At 38.2% G+C, this 24,204-nt stretch overlaps 1 protein-coding gene across 4 annotated transcripts in view; it reads right to left on the bottom strand.

The window, feature by feature from the left end:
- SHANK2 (SH3 and multiple ankyrin repeat domains 2) overlaps positions 1–24,204 on the bottom strand; it is a 276,475-nt gene that overhangs the window by 134,087 nt on the left and 118,184 nt on the right. For all 4 annotated transcript variants that reach the window (XM_015631014.3, XM_015631015.3, XM_015631017.2 and 1 more), the window contains one exon: positions 23,759–23,872. In XM_015631014.3, the coding sequence (XP_015486500.1) occupies positions 23,759–23,872 (114 nt within the window). The remainder of the gene's footprint in view (positions 1–23,758; positions 23,873–24,204) is intronic.

Below are 24,204 nucleotides of genomic sequence, written 5' to 3'. Positions count from 1 at the left end.
GGAAAGATGAAGTTCAGGGATCCTCCTCCAAATCACATGGAGTAGGATTATAAAATGTAGAAAAAATGGGATAAAGAAATAGAAATATAAATTTTCTCTACTAACTGTTTGATCATTGATTCTGATAAAGGGTTATAAAAACACAAGGAAGGTAAATCTGCAGGTATGTAGCACCCAAGAATTCAGAAGAAACTACAATTATCTTTTTCATATCTGTGCAAATCTGAGATGAAAACATGGATGCTTCGTTTGAAGGGATAAAATGTGAGGATCAAGAGAAAGGAAACATATGATAAAGGCATTATAAATGGTAAATTAATGAAAACCTTTAATTCATGGTTCATTTTCTTCTGTTTCAGTTTGTGGATTTTTTTATTTTATTTTTAAGTCCCAGTGGCACAGACAGCTCTGGGTGATCTCATCAAAGGAAATTAGTTGGAAGTGGAAAGATTTTTCCCCTCTGCTTTACTGAGTAAAATCCATCTTAAAACAAAAGTATTAAGAGCTTGTAAAAAGTTGGATGTTGACCTCAGAGTTTCTAGCAGCTGAACATGGCTTTGGTCCATGTGCACCTACTTTGATCCTTGCTGAAATACCCAGATTCTACAAAGTCAGGCAAAACCAAAGCGACTTCAGTGCACCTGGCCTAACCTTTAATTGTGGCCTGACAATATGTTCATCTGCCTCATAAAAACCAGCTCTCCATGTCATTCCCAAAGCGCTCCTGCACACATAAATAAAGGCATCTTGTTTTTCACATTCAGGGAGAACAAAGAAGTCTGGATGAGCTACCTGCTGGCACTATCATCTGTTGCAAATGTTATTTATCCTGAAGGTCAGGATGGTTTGTTCACTTACAAAGCTCAGGTGGTGTAATGTTCCAGTTCTTTAGAACTGACTCAAGGTATGAATGTTTTTAATCATAACACTTTATTTCACATTTTTCATCCTCCCAGCAAATAGTTCAAATATTTCCTGCAAATATCAGTGTTGTCACTGATGGCAGCAGCATAACCCAAATGATGGCCTATAGCAAAGGGCAGATGCCAGGTGAAACCTGGCTTCACGATGCAGCAACTTTGCATTAAATTTAGGGAAATTCCATTAGAGATTTGTGAAGGAACTCTGCATTTTTTTGTGTGGTAGGAGCTGTGGTCTGCTCAGTATGACAGGGATTGTTCCTACCTGAGACATGTTTACAGCCCCATGAAGGCAACCAACTGCTTGGGAGAAAGTCATTGTGCACTCTGAGTTGGAAAGAACAGATGGGGAATTATTTTGGGCTGAGTAAGGAAAAACAGGCTCTGGAAAGCCATTCTTCTATTCAATTTCAAAAATCATTAATTTTCATGTACAGCAAGTTTCAACAAGAGTTATTATGGACTTTTATCATCAATGGTGATACAAATGTTTCCCCTCAATTTCCTCCCTTACAAGAAGCTTCATTCAAGTCTAAATCTTTGCCAGCTGTGCTCAGGATCAATGATCTGTCAAATTCTCTGCCTTCAATAATAGATAAAATTTTGAATACATAAGAAGCTGCTGAGCATGGGAGATACTTGGGAAGTTCCTAGAACCTCACTATCATTTTCACCACAGCACTTTTTTTTTCCCTCTCCCTTGATTGTGCATGTAGACTTCTCAGTCTGATATTCACTGTGGATAAAACATGACCAAAGCCCAACAAACAAAGGAACACTTTGCAACTTCCACCATAAAGTCCTCAGAATAACTTCTAATTTAATATTATAACTCCAGTCACAGCACACAAACAGCTCAGAGCAGGATGTTGCTAAGCAATGTGGTACCCAGGTTTACACAGGACCAGGGAGGGGAAGATGAGGGTGGAACAAGGAGCTGTGGATGTGGATATGGAAGTTCCCTGCTCACCAGGAAGAACTCATGCCTTGCCATGCTGTTGCAAGTGTCTAAAATACAATATTTAGCTACAAATTAAAAAAAAAAAAAAATTACTTAGAAACACATCACTTTTAACAGGAGTATCAGACTTCAGCAACTGAGCGTGTGGTGCTGTATCAGAATATATAGATATGGCTATGTATAGGTATAATAAGATAAACCACATACATAAAATATCAAAATCATTCATAGATATGGTTAGAGATACTTTGCATTGATGACTGCTAAGTAACACAGGATTCAGAGCCAGACCACAGGATAATTAATTTTCAAATAGGAGAAACTATCACCATTGGTTTGAGAGCTTATTCCTAGAGAACCTACACCTGTATTCCAAATAATTAGGATGATTGCAGCAGGAAAGGAGCCAAATCCAAAAATAATTCCACTTTTTAAAAAGTATGGAAGGTACTCTCCCTTACAGCATTGTGTAGATACATAAGGGAAATTACTTTAAATGAATGCATTTGAAAACCTGTGTTGCAACCTTAAACACTCCTGGAAATTAGAACAAATTGCTGAGAATGCTGAGAATCTAGCTTTTTAAGAAAGCACTAAATATCAGATATTATATGTTAGGCAATGCATATAAAGATTGTACCAGATACTGAGAAAAGCAACAGTACTGTGCAATGTTTTTAAAAGTAATTGTATTTCCAGGCATTTTAGTGACAGAGGTCACATAAAACCTTTCTATTCCTGCCACTAGCACTTCAAAACTCAGTGATCCTTCATTAAAGCTCCACATAACACCTCCAAAATGAACTTCATTTATGGACCTTGACTTTCCAGCCAGCTTCTCACCAGCTTACCTAGGGTTTGGGTGCTTCTGCATCCTCACAGAAAAATAAAAAACATTTCAAAATGAAATGTTGAATTTCAAAATTTCAAAACTACACTCAAAAAGTTGAAGCTTATCAAGGAATGTAGGACTTAACAAGTGTTCCAAATTGCTACACAGAATTCTGCTGGCAACTCCTCTTCCTTTGCAGAGAGCAGTTACAACAAAAACCCCAAACCAAGCTGACCACAACCGAGAAGCCTTATTTTACACACGGCTCAAAGCCCACGTCCCTTCAGTTCCATGCTGTACCAAGCGGGTTTTTTTTCCCCTGCTGCAGGTTTCCATGGAAATGCATCAGTCACTAATCTAAATAAGTGCAGCTGAAGGACGCCTGAAAACCTGGAGCAATTACACATGCCATTAGAGGAACAGAATATGATTCAGCCCAGCTATTAGAAATGTGCCACAGCTATCACTTCTATATTTTGTTGCAGTGCTCTAAAAACAATACTGCTTTATATTTTTTTTTAAACCCACTCCTTTGCTGCTTATAAGAGGGAGAAAAAAAAAATGCAGTAAAAATACTTCTCACGTAACAAGCACACAATGAAGTCAGAGAGTAACTGTTGCAAAACACAAATGGAATTGATGCCACACATTTGTTTTGCCATGAAAATCCACAGGACCTGAAAACTTCTCTCTGGTCAAAAAGACTTCACTTGAGTCATTTTGATGAGTAATAAGACAGTGAAAGCTTTGATCTGCATTAAAGGTTTAATGAGCCTTAAAAAAATTGTTGTAAATATAATTTCTGATCAATACAATACTAAACATCCATGTACAACCACAGCACACAACTCAGACGCAGCTGGGTTTTTACTGATCACAGAGCTATAGGAACATGGAATCATTAAGGTTGGAAAAGTTCTCTGAGGTCACTGAGTCCAAATATTCTCCCAGCACTGCCAAGGCCACCACTAACCCATGTCCCCAAGTGTCACATCCACACGGCTTTTAAATATCTCAGGTACCAGTACCAATGTTCCAATGCTTGGCAACTCTTTCCATGAAGAAATTCTCCCTAATATCCAATCCAAACCTCCCCTGGCACTACTTGAGGCCATTTCCCCTTGTCCTATCCCTGATTCCCTGGGAGCAGAGCCCAATCCCACCTGGCTGCCCCCTCTTGTCAGGGAATTGTGGAGAGCCAGAAGGTCCCCTGGAGCCTTCTTTTCTTCGGCTTGAATCAACCCCGTCCCCAGCTCCGTCAGACATTTCCTCCAGACCCTTCCAAGCCCCATTCCCATTGCTTTTGCCTCAGCCTGTTCCTACTTCGTGTTCCACAGGAAAATTTCAAAAGCTGTGGAACAGGAACTGTGATGGTGATTCTGAACAAACGTTTTGAGAGTTATTTCAGACTATCTGAACTTACTGTTACTACCCTGTTATTTTTCCAATTCCCCCTACTCTTGAAGAATGAGCTGATAAAACACTGAAAAAAATACAGCTTTCAAATTCTAATGACAATTTTGTCAAGTTCTGCTTGTCTGTGTCACATTTTGCAGAAAATGTCTCCCAAGTTGTTGTCATTCTATATAAAAAGTGAGGTGACTGAATAAACAGTGCTACTCCAATGTCTGGAGCACAGACTGGAGATGGGCTTTCTGTTCTACCTGTGTGTACACCAGCAGTGTGCAGTCCCTGTGCCAAATCTATTACAGAAATTAATGCAATTTCTGCCAATAAACATTGCAATTAGACCTCAAACAGGAGGAACTGAGGGAGGAGGAAACACACTTGTGCAGGAAAAGGCCTCTCAAATGATTAATGTGGTTTTTCTAGACTGCAGCTGAGCACTCTCCATCTATACTGGGAACATCTACTGAAGGAAGCACTCAGGAGACAGAGAACTGGGGTTTTTACCTGCTTGGGGTTCTCCTTGCTGACACCCAGCCACCACTGGGAATGAAGCCTAATAAGATTCAACTTCGTAAAAACCAGATCAAGGGGAAAGAAAGGGGAGAGGGCATAAGTATACATTAAAAACACTGAAAGATCATACTAAAAATCAGCTTGAAATATATATTTTATCCTTTCTGTTAGTTTTTGGTTTGTTAGTTCTTACAATTTCATTTAATGCCTTTTCTTCATCTGCTGAAGTCTTCACAAAAGGAGCAGAAAGTAGGTCTTCCTTTTCAAATCTGACAATCTTTTAAACTACACCTCAAGCCAGACCCTTTCAAGTTTCATTTTTCACCACTTAGTTGAATCTAGATTAAGAATTTATTTTAAATATGACAGTAAAATTGTTTTGAAAGTTAAGATTTCTGAGTTCTTCTGTGATGGAAACTGAAGACGTTTTATTTATAACACACTTTGAAACCCTCATGAATGGATCACCAGAAAATTAGATGGCTTTTAATTGTGCACTGGTTAAGCTGAAGAGTGCTTTGTCCAGTTTTCCCTAAAATCCAGTGAAAAAAATCCACTAAAATCCATAAAATCCCAAATTCTCTAAAATCCACTTTAAAAAGTGTATGGTTTCACACAAATTTGGAATAGTATCTGAACATGCAATTGTAGGATAAATACTTATAATACAGGTATTACAAAAATTAAACATAACATAATTCAAATAATGCAATTAGGATGATACTGCTTAAATAGAAGTGAAAATCATTCCTGAAATGGATCACATAAAAAAAACCCAGCTTATTGCTGTGGGTCAACATTCATGAAGTTTCTCCTTAGAAAAACTTTGCAATTTAGAGAATGAGGTACCTGAGGCACAGGAAGTGCAAAAAGCATCCCAGAGACCAGAGCAAACAGCAAAGACAGGCAACAAGCCTGGTTTAAAGTTGTGCAGCTTAAAAAGCACCTGAACTTTAGGCTTGCAAATTTAATAATAAAAATGTATATTTATTTTATTGTTGCAGAAATGTCAAAACCCATTTCCAAGGTGCCCAAAGGTTACAAAAGCAGGAATGGCAAAATAAAGTTGTAATTTCCAGATGTTTTCTGCAAGCCCAAATCACTAATTCTTGGAAGCAAGCAGTGATATGCAAATGAATTCTCCTAAGGTTGACATATTCCTGAAACTCCATTATGCATCCTGCTTAATGCCTATAAACTAATAAGAAAAAAGGAATTATGCTGCATCTTTGTACTTACAAGATTTTTAGTTATGAGATTTGTAAAATGTTATAATAGAAGAAATCAAATAGTCTGGGTATTTCTTAAAGAGAAATTATGTAAAAAACTTGAGCCTCAAAACTGACATACAAAACCTCCCAAAACCACTCTCAAACCTGCAATCTGAAAATGTGAAAATACAGCTTTGATTTGACAGAAGCTTTTATATTGTGGACTTTGTGACCTCTCAAAATTCAATGGAAAAAGGCAAATAAAGAGAAGTGGGAGAGATTTTGAATTTGAGAATTTTTGTTTTGCAGTGGTGTCTCAAAGATGGAATACACTTAATTGAGATCTCTACTTAGTAGGTTTATTCCTTTCTAAAAATGTAATTGAGTGTATTAAGCCCACCTGGATTAGCCATCTCTCTGTGCTTGATAATCACACTACCACCTTCTCCCCCTGCTCCCTCAACTTTATCTCCTTCTCACATATAAACTGCATCTCAGCATATCCAAACTTAATCCACAAAGAGGCCATGCAAATCTAATCCTCCAAATATATCATTAAAAAAATTTCATTATTTACCCTAATCCTGCACACAGGCAGCACAAGACATAATCACCTCACAGTGATAATGACTTGCACAGCTTGAAGAGTTCTTTTGACACTCAGAAAGATCCAGCTGGTTAAACAATCACTCTTCCATGCATCATTGTCTAATTACTCTTCACAGGACTGCTAGGGTACCTCAATTTATTGCCATACACCAACAGCATTTCAGGAGAAAATGCACAAATAACTGCTTTTAGATAATCTCCTTCCTCGTCACATAACCTGATGTTGACAACTTGTCACCTCAAGAACATTATGATGTCAAAATTTTAAGATAATATTGTTTAAAAGAAGAAGCCTCATCTAGAAATGGGTAACGGGAATGAGGCAGATAAAGGTAGATTTGATATTCACAGTGTGGGATTTAGAGCTAACTGCAGTTCTGCCAGCTTTAGATGCATTTTGATTTGTTTTGTTGGCCTTTAATCACAAAAATCAATTGCAATGTTGTGTGTTGACAGCAACAGCCCAGCTCTGCTGGGGTGTTTCCAGGACTGGGAATCAGAGTGCTCCTCCCAGAACCAGAGAAGGAATAACACTGATTTTCTGAAGACTTTTCTCCACAAAATGTCATAAACTGAAATACTGCTGGAACATAGCAACTTCTAATCCTGTCTCTAGATACAAAACATTCAAAATAGGTAGGAACTAAAACAACCTGCCTTCCATCTAGGGATATTCTAGGTAAAGCCAGCAATCCATCATTTCATTTTAACAGTGTTTACTAAAAACACTTCAAAGATCTGTGGAGTTTTTTCCCCCAGATGTTGTGCTGAATGCCATCTGCTTTATTCCTGAAGGAATAAAAGCCATCATACATTTTGCTTCAAGATAAAGTGAAGCAGAGTGGTCATTAGCCAAAAAAACAGAGAAATGAGGAGCTTCCTGAATACATAATTAGAGATCTAATGAAATGGACTTCTTTACCCAAAAAATCAGGAGATTAGAAATCGAAGGAATAAAAGGCCTTATCAGCTTTGTGGAAAGTACAAAATATAGAGAGGTGACAAACACCCTCTAAATTTTATAAATTGAGTGTAATTTAAATGTATATTTTTGACTGATGAAAATCCCAGAGGACATGTTCCAGGCCAAAGTCTGTCCTGTTTTATTTTGGTTCTATTTTAGAAACTATACTTATGGATCTATTTTCTTTCCCTCCACTATCAGAGCTAATAAATACATTTCCAAACTAAATTTTGATTGAAATTTTGCTCATTGGAATTTTTGCTCCACTGCACAAATCAACATTTCAAGCTGCCCTCCTCAGTAAGAGACACTTACTAAAAGCATTTTAGAAAACTACCAAGCAGACCTAACTTCTGGCATTTTCAACATCCTGAAGCAGCAAGAACCACTTGGAATAAGCAACAGCAATTAGAGATGATGAGATCTGTCATATCTACACATTAATCTGGAAACAGAATTTAGCTCAAGATTTATTCAGTTCTGCAGTTTGCAGCTGCAGCCACGGACACAACCTCAGAATGTGATTCCTCCCCTTATCACAAGCGAGGTTACAGACACTGGGAAGCCCCAAATGATGCCTTTGATCACCAGAGATCTCAAAGACATTCCCAAGACAACAGAAGGTGATTTTGTCTTATTTCTGCCCAGTCAAGCACAGCAGTGATAAGGTGCTATCCCATTCCAATCTATTTCATAGTTTCACCCAGTCAAATCTTGTGTCACTTTCTTCCACACTTTTTTTAAGGATTTCTGCAGCAGTTCTTCATTTGCAGAGTTATTTGCCCACTGCACAACATCCTGCATGGCCATTAAGTAGCTATTAGGGTTGTGTACTTTACTCTGGCATTTATGTTGCACATAAAAAGATTAAAGGACCATCAACCACTCTTTTCATTTAATTATTTCTACTCCACTGGCTGTATTTCCAGTACATTATGCAAAGTGATGGAATCCTACTATGTTTAAAAACATATTTATTCCTAGTGGACAAGACTATAAAGAATAACACATAACTGTTTATTTTAGACCACTACAATACAGATTTGCTCTGAGTGCTTCCCAGGACACAAGTTTTCTCTGATTATCTCTTCCATGATTTATCATACATATACAATCTATACCTGGGTAAAACCACAGAAGTCATCCACTCACACCGTCACACACAGAAGCTGTTGGAAACAACTGCAGCAGCAAAGTTCATGTGAATTTTCACTTTTACACCATTCCCCTGGTATAAGACATTTATTCAATATTTATTCATTTCTCTCAGCCATCCTTTGGCCTCATCTTCAGTGACCTCCTTGGCAATACTTGTATTTTTGCCACATTTTCTCCCCACACTCTACATCTGGCCAAAAACGTGGGAGAAGGACAAACCACAGTCACTGTCAAAAAATCCTGAATGTTATCAAAATCTCCCTTCAACCTGCTCACACCTGAGTCCCCCATGTGTTCACCAATACTGTTAGAGCAACTTAAGTAGGTTTTCAGAGCTTTTTGCCTCTGACACCTACACCTTCTGTGTTTCAGGAAAATAAGCAACTCCCTTGGCTTTATTTTAGAATATCTCTGAGTGCACTCCTTTCACACAAGGGGGAGTGATTGTAGACTCCTTGAAAGGGACTGGGAGTGAAGCAAACACACAGGGGGATGAAGGCAACAGGAGTTATATTTAACAGGTTTAGAACTCACACTGTTCTACACCACTAAAGCTCTGGCTTATTTTATTTTAAATGAATGTATTTTTGTGCTATTACTTTTCAAATAGTTTGCATACTGCTGGGGTAACAAATCTATTGTCATCTGTTCCTGGCCGTGGCAACCAAGAGGACTGAATCAAAGAGAGGTCCCTTATACTGCTGACAATGACAAAATAATTTGGGTGATGGATCCTACAGCAGCATGGATACAGATCCATGGCAGACCACCTTTGCCATGGGGTGAAGGGGAAACAGGCAGCTGACACCATTCCCAAAGGATTCAACTTCTTTGGGAAGAGTGCAAGAGGAGATTCTTAACAGCACAGGACATGTATTGAGTGAGATTCCTGTTCTAAGGTTCATCCTGTAAGAAAATCAGATGAAAACACTGGGTAATGTGAGATCTTTCTTGTTGTGTGAGAAGCAAGGGAAAAAAAAATCAAAAAAAATCCAATCCAAGAAACCAACAAAACAAGCTCTAGACACAGACAAACATTTGGGAGAAGTAGTCTGCAAGAAAAAATTTTTTCAAATACATTAAGAGGGTTATTACCACAATTTAACAGAACAGCTCCAGATAGGAAAAAAGAAAGTGTAAACAGCTTGGAGGATTCTAAACAAAATTATAAATTTTATAAATATAAGCAAGCCATACTGACTTTGGATAACATGAAAATGTTCAATAAACACTTTATTTCATTCAAATCCTGCTCTCTGATAGTCACACTGTTTCTTCTTTAGTTTAAGAGGACTGCCACCTACTGAGTTCCCCTCACCTTCAGCTGGTTTTAGGAAAGAGATCAACATTACCTTCACATCAAGAGAATTTGGAAAGCAGCTTTTATGTATTTCTATATAAGGATATAAAAAGGAATCTTAATTTGTAAGGATTAGAGTGCTGGGCATATTCTTCTTTATTGCAGAAGTTGCTTTGGTATTAACCTGGAAATCCTTGCTGGGAACTGCTGACTGATTGCTTTCAGTTTAAGTGCTTTGAAGATGTGATTTTATCTGGAATATTTCCTAGTAATTGACTATCGTCTGTAAGGAGTGTGGAAAAAGCCCCACAAATGACAGATTCCTAGATCTGAATTCATACATAATCTAAAAATTTCCATAGATATTACCTAGAAAATTATTCCAAAATGTTTACACATAATTATTAGAATTCAAGATAAACCCCACTGCTCAGAAAGTACAAAAAATTCAGAAAAATGCTTCCTTCCCTCCTATCTCTCTCTGCCTTGGCATGTCCTTTCTTGAGTTTTTATATCCAGGCAGAAATAAGAGTGAACTGAAACGAGGCTGAGCACAAATGAAATGTTATTTTCCTCTAAATTCGGTACCCAAAGATGCCATCTAGTGACCACCTACTGAATGCAGGGCCTGCTCCCGAAAATGCAGCTCAGAGCACATGTTACACATCAACTGTGAGGGGCATCTCCATCAACCTGTGTGCGTGAGAGAGGAGCAGAAGGGTTAAGTCCTTAGCCAGGGTGGTTTTATTCAAGGACATCCCTTGGCACATCTGTCACTCCCTCTGTGCTCCAGTCACTCCATCCGGAACGAGGCTTCTGTCTCAGGGAACATTTCTGGCAGATTTGTGTCCATGTGCATCCACAAACAGCAGGACACTGAGGCATTCACTGTTCCCCACCATTTCCTAGCCAGGAAAGGTCCTGTCTGTTCTTGCTACCCACACATATTAATTTTGATTTTACTTCAAAAAAAGTAAATTTTGGATGGCAGCTGACAGGATCAGAGCACAGGCTCTGGTAGCACTCAGAACACAGGCTGGGAGAGAAGGATGCTAATCCAAAATTTTGGTGAGCCAGAAATGTGGGACCAAGTCAAAGAAAAAACCTCACTAGAGATGGGTCCTTGGGAAACTTGAGTTCAGTCTGACAGCCAAGAGAAACTCCTTCAAAGCCCTCCAACCCTTGATGATATTGGCTGTTAGAAAATATAAGGAAACGCTTTTGCACAGTATCAGGTGCACACTGGTGACCTTACCCTGAATTTAAACAAGGGCCACAGAAGAGCTGTACACACACACACAGCATCCAGAAGTCAAATCCGAGAGTGAAATTCAAGTTTGGATTGTATCTTTTTAAAATTCTGCTACTGTAGAGCAGGGTAATTGATTTTTCTCTAAGGAAAAAGTTGCAATCAGCACGTTCAGGATGTAGGAAGGCTTTTGAATATTGATATCCCAGATAAAGATACCAGAACAGTCCGATTTATTGAGTTCCCAAACAGATGCTTTGGATTTGAGGATACTAATGGAATGAATTGATTTGTGTAATACATTATATTAACCTCAAGAAAACCTGACTTAAATATTGTCATCAAACCATTAGATAGCTCATCAAATGTATATAATAAGTATTCAGAATATGTTCTTGCTTCTGAGATGCTGAAAAACATTAAGAACCAGGTCACGTATTATGCACATTTGGAAGACGGTCTATAGGGTATCTTTTACTTTTTTTACTTTAGAATATCTCAGCAAGGTGAAAAGCCAAGAAGGAAGAGGAAAATCAATACAAATCATTGGTGTTTTCATATTCACATGAAAGTCTGATGATGTAAGCAAAATGAGTATTGCAAAGTCAGGTAAAACCTGATTTAGGGCATCAAAAATGAATGCTTGAAATATACATGGCATGTACACACACCACAGGAGGGAAAACTGTTATATAGTGCAGGTTTCAGAAAATACATATAAAATGTATTTTTGCAAGATAAAGACTTCCCTCAAAAAGAAAAAAAAATCAAAACAAAAAAGCCCAAACAAACAAAAAACCCAAAAACAAAGCCAAAAACACAAACTACTTTAAAAACAGTATAGATTTAAAATTAAAGCTGTAAAAGTATTTTTTTTCACCAATGATGCAAATTTTTAGTGTCCTAATGCTTTGTATCAGCTACATTTCAAGAAAAATGCAAATTTTTTTTTAGCTCCAAAAAAACAGCCAGTTTCAAGGAATTCATTGGCCTCTTACATTCATGAATGACAATAATATTAAATCATAACTCTTCATATATGTTTGGGAAAACATTAAAGCCACTCTTACATGTTTCAGGGGGTAAATGAAATGGGTTCCTTTTTTTCATGCTCCTTCAATTGACATATTTGCAACCTTTACCTTAAACCTTGACTGTAAGAGACTATGTGGGCAAATTTAATTTAATCTAAAGGTATGAAGATAGAATGGATTAAAAAAAATCATTCATCAGAATCACAGGGATTGTGGCAATTTAAATTCACACGTGCAGTTCAAACTACTTTTCAAGCCACTCACAACCTTTTAGTGACCCAATACTCTTGGTCATCCCAGTCTACATCTGCCAAACCTGAGTGGATGATAGGGCTGGGTGTGGGCATGCCAGACTGGGAATTAAGTAATATGCAGGCAGTAATCACTTCAAGCTGATTGATTTCCATTCCAACATATCTGTTGTTGTGGTTAGTGTGGTTTCTCTGTGGTTTGAAATGAGAGCTGAAAGTCAAACCATAAATCTGCCACTTAATGACAGGTTGCATCCTCCAGAGCCTGCACTATAAAAGGCTTTTTCAGAGTTAAGCTGCAAGTTCTGGTTTAAAACCCAAAACAACCGCTGTTCTCCCAAATGCTTCCCAGAACAAGATTCCAGCAATCAGGGATAAGTGGTATTTTAAGCCTAACCATTTCAGTGCCCAAGTAATCTGTTTGAGCTATCTGAAACAGGAGGATTATTAAGGGAAAATCCTTGTCAGGGTGAATCCTGTTAGAGAGCCGAGGTCCTGTTCCCTGTGTACATGACAGTACCTATGATCCTGCTGCCAACTATTTTCCTTCTGTTCTACCAACATCTTGGAATACTGGATGCTTTATCAAGCTTGTCCCTCATAAATAACACAACAACTTGAAATTTATCACTGTTTATGGTTGTACTGGAATACACTGGGAGAATCCCAAAATTACATGTGCTTAATGACACATAGAACAATTCATCAATATTGTTTCCATATAGTACCACCTAAGAAACTGGGTAGTGGTTTTCAAGAAAAATTCTTAATATCTTTTGATTCTGAGCAGATCTGATAGTAGATTTTAAATGCTGTCTTATTTGACACTCAGGTCAATCCAGAAGAAGGGTAACCAACTATTTACTGATTCTTTACTTTTAAAAGATTCAGTAATACATCTTAAAATGGATCAAAACAGCCTTGCAAGAACTTTCTGAAGTGCTTGGTGATTAACTTAAGTATTTCCACTTAACTTTTAAATGTGATGAGTTACAGCATCCTCCAAAGTAAGGTCAGGACTTCAAAAAATTCTTAAGAATTACTTTTGAACAAGAATATTTCTGATACATTTCAGTCTTCCAGGTCTACTAACAGGGTGAAACCTCACTGAATCTCCAAATCCAGGAACTGTGGCATAGCTCATTATAGTTCAACTTTAGTATTTTTTATTTTCAGAACTGAACACTAAAACAGCTATCAAAATGAATCCTTAAAAACATCTTGGTAGAGGTGAAGCTTCTCATTAAATAATCAGTATCACCTGCATTTATTAGACAGCTAATAAAACATATGCAAATAAACTCAACACCAGTTTAATGAGGAAAAGTTCAGTAATATTTAACAGTTCTCTTCCCAGACATAGCATGATTAAATACAAGTTTGGTTTCAAGGTTACTTGGACTTTAGACACAGCAGTCACTATTTTGGAACAATTTACAGAGAGTTTTGCACACAAACTAAACTAAAAATAAGTATATATTTTCCAGCTTAGGGGCAGCATTAAAAGCACAGTTAAAAACAACGCACAAAGAGAAGCTGGAGGTAGTGGCACACCAAAATTCATGGCTCTAGCAGCACTTGTAGCCACACAGCTCCCCCCAGGAGCATGTTCTTCCCTGCTTCTCAGTCTCACAAACACTTCCCACCCCGAGCTACTCAGGGGCACTGAGCCCTCGTGGGAAGGTCTGGGACTGTCTCTGTGTGCCAAGAAGTGTCTGTCCTTCCCAGCACTCCTGCAATCTGCTTTGGGGGAGTGGGGACCTGAGAACATCCACTCCTAAGAATAGCATCCCTCTGCTGCAGCAGGGAGGAAAGCAGCAGCAGGCTGTTCAGCAGGAATGGCAGCATCCCACTGCTGGGCTGCTCAGGAAACACAAAAAGTGGGGTTACCCACCAGGGCAGTGATGCAGCACCCCTCTGATAATCATTTCCACCTCTGTTTCCCTACAGACTGCCCTTGCCCCCAGTAAGCGAGACATTTGCAGGAAAATAATAATTTTCTTTTTTCATCTGTCCACATGCTGCCCAGAATACAGGTAATTCATCAGCTCACCCTGAATAATGGTAATGAAAAGTGGTAATTCGTTTTTAATCGAAACATTAAAACAAATGAGGAGGAGTAATATAAGGAGTTCAAGCATCCATTTAAAAACAAACTACACCCTTAAGATTTGTTTTCTAAAAATGACACAAGAATCTTTAATTTTCCCTTCTCTGGGCCAAGCTCTTAGCAAAAATCTATAACATAAGAAACATTCTCTGGTTCTTAAAACAAACCAGTTCTGTCATTATTTCTTCTGACAGTCTTTTGTTTGCTGCATGTAGCTGTGTCTTGTCTTCGGATGACAGACTCATAGCATGAAAACTTGGGGATTTTGGGAAAGTGTCTTGGATTTTCCATCTATATTTGCATTTTTCCCTCAAACACTGTTCTAGGGCCTCAAAGTCTCCTATGAGATCAACCCAAAGGAGAGGATTGATCCTGGCAAAATGAAAGAAAAAGTATAATCTATAAGGATTTACAGTCAGGAATGTAACTATTTTCCTTCTTATTAAAGTCTTGACCAAGAAATGTTTACATAACATTTAAAAATAGCGTTATAAATTACCTGACAGACAAAATATTAGATAAAGACATGTTATATTTCATTTCCTTAAACTACTAATGTGTTGTACAGGGTATCCAATACAATTACTTTTATTATTTTCAGGAGAGCAGACAAAATATAGAACTATTTTCAATGTCTCTCTAGACAGCACTAAACTAATTCTTGATGTGTGCAAAACATAACTGCAAGCATGGAGTAAAGACTAGGTGATTGTTGTATAATTAAAGTTCAACCCTTGGCTACAAAAAAATACCCAAAACAATATATTGAACTGCTTTCTGCTTGTAAATCATCCACAAAATCGACTTTCACAGCCACAATTTATATTTGGGAATTGTGGACTGACTGGAGGTTGAGAAAGTTGATGGACATCTTCCATTTCAGTTCAGAAAGCAAAGCCCAAGTTTCAAACTCAGCTACAAACACACTTTTGTATGTAAATGACATAACCAAGTTCCACTACCATTTAAAATTCAATCCATTTTGTGAGTTCACAATTGGGAACATTCACTCAGGTCTACCTGTTTTATCTGAAGACCAATAATCTATTTCTGACCCCAGAGTGTTCCTTTAGTACTGATCTATAATAAAATGAGCTGAACTCTTTAGCAAGGGAGGGAAGCAAAAAGCAGAGCCATGATTTCAGAACAGAAAATGGATTATCTGACAGCTGCTCTGTTTAGGCATCATTTTCCTGATCACCTCCAGCACCACTATTACTTTAAGCAGCTGCTCCATCATCTTCCTTAAATTAAGAAGAATTTGATCTCAGCTAAACTGAGGAGCTTTTCAAAGAGTTCTCAGTCTCTGTTGTCAAGCCTTTTATCTGAGCCATTAAAAATCAGAAGGGAAAAAAAGCCCCAATGTGTCATTTAGTGCAGCAGAAAAGGATGACTTATCAACACTTTTGGAATATGCACAGATCTAAGGCTTGCCTTGCTTCTTACTTTTTTTTTTAAAGTTGCTTTTAAAAGTGTTGGGTCAAGCTAAATGTAACGAATTAGATAAATTATGGCATTTTATTTAATCCTGATAGATAGCCAGACTGACTTCAACAGAAGTCATGTTGATATAAATAATATTTACACAGGTGCATCAGAGAATCTGGGTTACCCAGATAATCCCCCCCAGAATTTCAGGGGAAAAAGAATGAATGTGAAATCAAAGTAAAAGCTATTGCTACTGTCATTTAAGATACATAGAGAAGGCAAAAAGATCAACTATAGTTGCTCATAGGTTCATAAAATATTACAATTTATCACTAATTAAAAAAACACAACAAAATAAAACAATTAGTATAGAGATGTTAGCATTAAAATATATATTCTTTATGAAATTTGAAATGCTCCAGAATTCCAAGAGGTGAAAGCTATGAATTTTTGTCTACTAACAGTCATTAAGTTCTAACAGGTTTGTTAAAATTCAAGTAGCTTGAAACAGATTTCATGAGTTGAAAAAACCATGTTAAATGAGTAGTTTCCACAAGAACAACTGGGAATCAAAAAATTAGGTATTACTCCTAGGTTTTTAGCACGTTACAGAACAGGGCTGCTCATGTTCTCCCACAAGCTGAAGTATTCTAGCTTAAACCAATAATTGGGTTTAAATTCCCCAGGAGTTTCCATCACTTCATAAATCATTCACTTCATAGCTTTAACTTTTTGGTGCTTCTGCAGTAATTTGTAGCATCTCTGATGTCTCTATCTGCTCTCAGACTTGAAAATATTCCATGGGCTGTGATTTTGAACAGAAAATGGGAATGCACCACTTGAAGTAAAAGGAATAAAGCATCACTTTAATGATGTAACAGTAACTCCTTTCCTGAGACATCCCTCAGACTTTGCACTTCTTTGATCTTCTGTGGTGTGACAGATGATTTCTTGAGGGGAAAAAAAAAGTGCAGAAAAAAACCACAAGAGGAAAAACTCAACACCTGCATGTCCGATTTCACACAGCAGCAATCCCAGATGCACTGGAAATGTTGAGTTTCCTACCACATAACTCTCGTTTTATATTGCTATGCAATTTATTTTTAGCCTATTTCAATGCTTTGGAGAGTTGTGCTGCTCCTTTCCAGCTGATTACAGTTATTCCTAAGTGGCTGTTAGCAAGCAAGGAAATGGGAGTGAAAGGGATGAAGTACATGTTAGCTGAGCAGCTCAGACAGTAAAATATTATGAATTAAAAATTACTTATTCAGAGATAAGCATGCAGACAGGCTTACATTCTCTACAAGTTCTAGACATGGGCTTGCTTTTTTAAAAATTTGAATAATTTTTTTATGTTTTAGCTTTATGTTGTCCTCAAAACCTGGACAAATGATGAAATTATTATCATGGAATGATTCATTCTACTCTTCCTGCAAACCAGAGCTGTATCATTATTGGAGAAATGGATTGGTAGACTTAGTCTTCCCAAGGATTCCTAACAAATCCTAACTCTGTTAGAGTAAGAAATCTCTATTGCCTCTTGCTCAGAAGATCAAGACTGAAAAAAGGAAAGGCCTTTTGAGGCACCTTTGGCCAGAGAGGACACCCTGCAGGTTGTGTGGGAAGCAGATGGCTCCCTCCCATAGGCAGCCTGCAGATCAAAACAGCTCTCCAGTTACCTCTGCCTCCCAATTCCCATTATTATTGAGTGATGATTCATTTCAGAGCCTTTTCCCAAACTGCTGTTTATCATTACTGGGAACACGAATGCCTCACTCAGCAAAGCTAAAGTGCAGAAACTTGCTGAGGTTCATTCTTTGAATTTCCATTACTTGAGACAAAGAAGTGGGGTTGATTTACATCCTCAACTACAGAGAGCTGTCAAAATTAGTTGATTATTACTGCACCAAGATCCTGTGTCAATTGGGCTTTGTGAGCTGGTATGCCATCAGCACCTCACATCTAGCCTTTTGCGTTGATTTTTTTGTTGTTGTTGGTTGGTTGGTTTTTGTAGTTGTTTTTGGAGGGGGGTTTGTGGGGGTTTTTTTGGGGTTTTGGGTTTTTTTGGGGGGTTTTTTTTTGGCTTTTCGTCATTGTTGTTGTTGTTCTTCCAGTGTCATTTTTCCACTGATTGATGGAGGAGAATGCAGTTTAAATAAAAATATGGTATATGGCATATTCCTAATCTTTCTAAAGCCTAAATCAGATACAGAATATCTTCATGGATGATGGCTGAGTTGAGTCTTGTCACCCATTCCCATCTTTTAACGACAGATTTGTCCATGGGAAACATCATGTGGCAGAAATAACTCGTCAAAAGATGAAATTGTTCAGAATCCCATGAGCCAGGTGGTTGGTTGTGCAAAACACAGAAGCAAGGCAGGAAAGAGTATTTCAGAGGTCAGAGCTTTACACAACATCATTCAAGGCAAGGGGACTGACTAAACAGTGTCGGACCTGTCAGCTTGGGCTCTGGGTACCAGGGTTACGAAGGGACCCCACATTCAGGAGCCTGACTGGGATTACAAAGATCTAATGAAGGTGTAATAGTCATCCCTCGAGTTTTCAACCCATTTGAAATGGCTGACTTTGCACCATAGCACACTTTTTCAACTACATGTTAGGCAATCTTGCCTTTTAAATTTGGTCATAATTTGGGTTTATATTCTTCTCTTGGCCTCTCTCTTGGCTGAGTCTAGCCTACACTGTCAAGTCAGAACATGTTTTCCAGCTCTCAGAACTTCTTAGCTCCTTACACTACAGCCATGACAATGTTTGTGATTAACTTTCCCAACAAAAGTATCTTTCCCTCACATACATAAATTTATTTTATATTTCCTCCATTTAGTCCTTCCAGCTGCAGCAATGTTTTTTCCTTAACTGCTGTCCTTAACTGCCAAACAGTTTAAGTTGCATAGTAATTCTATCACAGATACACAGGTACCTTCTACTCAAAGTGAAATCTTGTGGAAGGAGAATTTATCAAAATTTATTATCAAAACCCTCGATGTGCTCATTTTTTAATATACCATCTCTTCTATCTCATTGAAACCCACTCCTTTCTAGTGGTTTCCAAAATTATTTGTGCATAAAATTTTTCAGCGTTCTAATAATCACCACAATATTTCTATTTATTCTTCAGTTGTTTTTCTATGTAAAAATTAGCCAGACCTGATTGTAACAGATTAGGAATAATTTGTTTAAAAGGATTTTTCTAATCTGGGTTATTTACAAGAGGTAAGTCATTTAGGCTGGATGAAAAGCATTTTTTTTCTGTGTTTTTCCCCCTTCACTGCTGTGTTTAACATGAAATCATAGAATCAATTATATGGGATAAGGCATATATGGATAGCTATTATGTCCAGGCAGCAAATATGGGAAACCAAGACTCCTGTCCTTTTGGAAGGCTGGTACAGATGTCAGCTCCTCAATCCACAGTAAAGCATTTTTCCTTCTTGCAGGAAGGCAAATCCACTTTCTAGCAGCCTGCCTGGCTCTATTGCCTGGGAAGGTGTTGTGCTAATTATAAAAAAGGGATGGTGGAAATGAGGAACAAATCTGGTTTTACTGAATGCACAGGGCGTTTAAAACTAAGAATGTGGAAACCAGAAAATTCTGTGCTCCAGAAACAGCAAAAGGATGTGTTTCATTAACACAGCTTGGACTTGTTTGGTAACTTCTGGGACCGGGAGGGAATGCTGGATAGCGATTGCTGCAGTTTCTGCTTTTAACACCTGTGCATGCTTACATAGGTAAAAAAGAAATTGCAAGGGAACTCTGCTAGTCCTAGATAATCTCTCACTGTGTTTGAGTTGCTGGAAACTCAGGAATAAGGGATACCGAACAAAAGCACAGGCACTGTGCTCAGGAAAGGACTGAACGTGGCACTCAGTCTGGCTGACAGGGTGATCCCTCAGGTGATCCCTGAGGTCTTTCCTGACCCAAATATTCCGTGCCTATCTTCCACTTTGGACAGGAAATGCCAGTTTGGAGGCCTGGCAGAGTCTTCTGTGACGGGAGGTCAGCACAGGCACAGGTCCATTGGCAGTGCAGGGCCGGGAATGTGCCCTGTGGGTGCTGCCTCCCATGTGTGCCACAACCCCCAGGACTGGCACAGCTCAGGCTGCACAAATCGGATCCCTTCCTGGAAAAACGAGCTCTTGAGAACAGCTAATGGTCACAGCAGCCACCTGCCCACATCAGATCCAGTCTGAAATAAACTTCCAGCACTCCTACAGCTACAACAAGGTGTATCCCAAGACCACAGGATGGAAAACGGCATGAAGGAGGCTATGGAATGAAAACTCATCCTAAGACAATATTAAAAATGAGGCTGGAACTCAAGTAAAGGTGCACTGAGGAGGCCAAGAGTTGAAAGACAGCAAGAATCTCTCAGACATGCTGGGTCCACCTTCATTTCAGTATCATTTGTAAAATCCAGGAGTTCTCCAGGCACTTTAGGGAGGGAGGGAGAATAAATTATAAAGTTGGAGTGTAGTTAACTGAATACTTCACCTCAGTTGTGAGCAATCAGATAGCCCTGAATCCTGAATGATTTGGAGCATAAAATCACAAGTGTAATAGTGAGCATTTATGTAGTAAGTCTCTCAAGTTCATGTGTTCGTTCCTTATGATGGAAGAAAAGCACCAGAAACATCTAAATTAAAGCAGGAGAAACTTTTTTTCAAGTTACCCAGAACATTTTAGCAAAAAAATAATTATATTTTAACATATTTTGGAATAGAATGATATTTCAGAATGGAATTGGCTCATTACTGAATAATTTAAGGTTAATGCAGAAAGAGTAAATATGTGACATTTGTATTCTGTGTTTGAGCAGGTAAAAGGCAAGATGATGTGCCAACCTCATCTGAGGGAATACTTCTACTTTCAGAATAATTCTGGAGAATGTTAAAAAACTGTCTACAAATGCTACACTTTTTAAGACAAGGTAGCACAAAAGTTTTGTCTGTAAGAATTTTTTAAAAGCAGGCAGAAGAATTTAGCAAACCATAATAATTATTTTCTTTGTTGTTCTTTTTCCATTGGATCTCAAAATGTCAAGGGAACTCCTTTAGACTGGAAAGCAGGAGGTCCTGTGCTTGCTATTAAAAGGCAAATGAAACAACCTGGGTAATTAGGAGCCCATAGGCCTGGCATCAACCCTAGCAAAATAATGGAGCAATTCCTGTAAGTCTCAATTAATGAAGGATTAAAGAAGGGATATAGAATTAATGCCAGTCAATATGATTTTTTTTGGAAAACAGAACCTGCCAAGCTGGCATGGTATCTTTGAAGAGAGCACAGGAACCAGGTGCTGTTCAATCCTGCCCACCTCCAGAGAACAGTTAGGATGGTAATAAAGTTCCTTAAAAATTGAACTTTCCTTAGAAGGGAGATTATACATCAGCCTGACATGAAAGTGCCCAGTAGTTTTACTGGGCCTGGAGTATTTAATTGGGGCTTGTGTTTTCCAAAAACTATTCCTCTTTCCTCTTCTCATGGTGTGCAAATGACAAGCCTCTATTAAACACAATTGTTCAAACAGCAGCAAAGGGAAGCTGCTGGAAGAAATGTTCCTAAGTCTCACTGAAGGGAAAGAACTGTTGCTGTGGTGCTGGTGTGGAAAAGGCTGATTCTGAGCTTCATTTCCTCCACATTGAAATGATCTACTTTCTGCATCATTATCATAAGAAGTTCTGCTGCTTTGCAAAGACCACAATGCAAATTCTTGCAAGTGGCACAAGTTTGTTATGTTTCTCAGCTGATGTTCTTTCAGCAATCCCAGCAGACCTAATTTAATTTCTAATCATTTCACCATGCCTAACACATTTTTCTAAATTACTTCTGCATTTGTACTCAGAGGGAATACTGGCTGATTTTTGCTTATAAAGCTTTCCCTTTTCATTCCCATTGTTTCCTATGCAGAGGGAATGCACAGAGCAACTCTGTGATCAGCTGCTTTCACTCCATGCCGTATTTCAATAATAATATGGCACATACTGTGCATTCCACATATTTCATTTCCCTCCCAGCTCCAGCCTCTATCACATTACTCACAGAAGCACTGAACCTCATTCTGGGTGCTGGACATTTTTTGAGACAGCCCAGCAAAATATGGGAGTGCACAAGTTCACTGCCAGAGAATATGTGTCCCTTTTGTTCCTATTTAATTACATTTTCATCCTTTTTAGAGTAGAAAAATGGCATATTTAAAGCCTTAAGCTATGTTAACATTATTATTCCCTCTGTACCATAAGCAAACAGGAAAACAATAAGAAAGAAGGCAATAGTTATAAATTACAGTAAATGTCTGGTGCTTTGCCAGACACATGGCATAAGTCTTCATAATTTCATGTCATAAAATTTGTAACATGCTTCTGTTTATATTCTCGTCTTGCTTCCAGATTTCATAATCCTTTTGTTCTTCTTGTGACAATTATTTTCTTAATTTTTGTGTTCCTTTGAATGATCAAAGAAATTCTTGCTCAAAAACAATCATCATCCATTAAGGCAATCCTGTCACATTGTGAATTTACCTCCTGAAGTAATTCTCAAGGAAGTCTAAGGATTTGTGACAATCAAGTTTTGTTACTTTTTCTTCAAAATCATTAAAAAGATGCAAAACTTCTTTCTTAATTCTTATCTTAGAACTTCACTTAATGCCTTCCTCAGAATTCTCTTCAGATTTGGAGACAAATGGACAACTCAAATTTAATGCAGGGTTACTGTATCTACACTGGCCAATTCCAGCCTCAATCTTCCTCTTGTTTAATACCCCTCCATCTCTAAATTCTGACTTTTCTCATGCCCTTTCAAGAGTTACACTACCGTTTTCTCCTCCATTCCCAGAGCCTGGATCCATTCTCTCCAAATATTAGATCTGGTTTTGCCTCCTTCTCCTTTCCTCTCTCAAAAGGGAAATAGAAAAGGAAGCACAATCTCTCCACACAGGAAAAAAAAAGGATACCTTGCAATTCATAACAACATGCATAAAAGAAAAACCCCTGTAAATTAATGATACAATGCATAAATTTTAGCATATCATCTGTGCAATGCCAGAAGTTCTTAATCAATACAACAGAGATCTAAAAACACATCAATAGCTGGTTTCAAACTGCATACACTCCTGGAGAACATTAATTATATTCTCAGAGCTCATTTATAATAAGCTTTTAATTAGAGAGGATGTCCTCACATCTTAATTCTTAAAAGCAGAGAAATGCTGAGATGGTACGCAATTCTTAAAAGAACCTGCCTTAATGTAGATTTCTTTTTCTTTTCTTATACCAGGACTGTAAAGGCTCCTTGCTTAAAGTCACTTGTGGCAATACACTTGTCTGAAAAAGGAGGATTCCATTTCCTTTGTCATCAAGGATGGGTATGGGACATCCCACTAAAGGATGCCTCCTCTAGCATTCAGGAAAAGGTCAACAGTGCTGTGAACAAGAGCTAAATGACTCCCTCAGACTGGGAGATGACTGGCCAGTTTTTCTTCCCTTATTTAATTATCTCATTAGACATTCTCCCAGACTTTAGAAAATAAAAAGCAACATAATCCTATACAAAATGTCTGCACACAGCTCTGTGTACAAACTTTGCTACTTCCCAGCATAGTTCCTCATCATAATGTCTATTTGCTTGGACAGTAAAATCTTATCAATAAACCCACCTGTATTTTTAATTCAATAGCTCAGCTTTATCCAATTCTCCCATTTCTAGGAGTGCACAAAGTCCCTGATGTCTCTGTTGGGACAGACACGTGGCATTTGTCACATTAGGGTTCAACAGGAGCTTCATGTGATTACCTGGTTTGCTTTCATTTGGTTTGCACTGAACTTCTTCCACACACTCTGCAGGAAACCAGCCAATATGTCCCCGGGTGCTGCCTTCCCAGAATCCACCTTCTCCGATGCTCAGCACTAAACAGGGCAGACACAGGCAGCGTTACACTTTGCCTTACACTTATTGCATTACACATTCAATAATCACTGAAAACAAGCAAACATTGTGCAAAAACTAATGCTGGTCCCCCCAAAATGGGCACAGAGTAATCTTTAAGCAGGACCCTCTCTACTTAGTCTTTGTAACCACTCCCCGAATTTTTTTTTACCTCAAGTTTCCTTGGCCTTCTCACAATTGTTTCCATTTTCAGTGTTCTCACTGTTGGATTAATCAAGGATAAATACATGGTGATATCACTACCAAAAAAGCACTGTCTTCTCTGCTCAAATGAAGTGCTGAACCCAGTGTA

This window comes from Parus major, chromosome 5 (genome assembly GCF_001522545.3).
Source record: "Parus major isolate Abel chromosome 5, Parus_major1.1, whole genome shotgun sequence".
Taxonomy (NCBI): domain Eukaryota; kingdom Metazoa; phylum Chordata; class Aves; order Passeriformes; family Paridae; genus Parus; species Parus major.
This window is presented reverse-complemented; position numbering and strand designations above follow the sequence as displayed.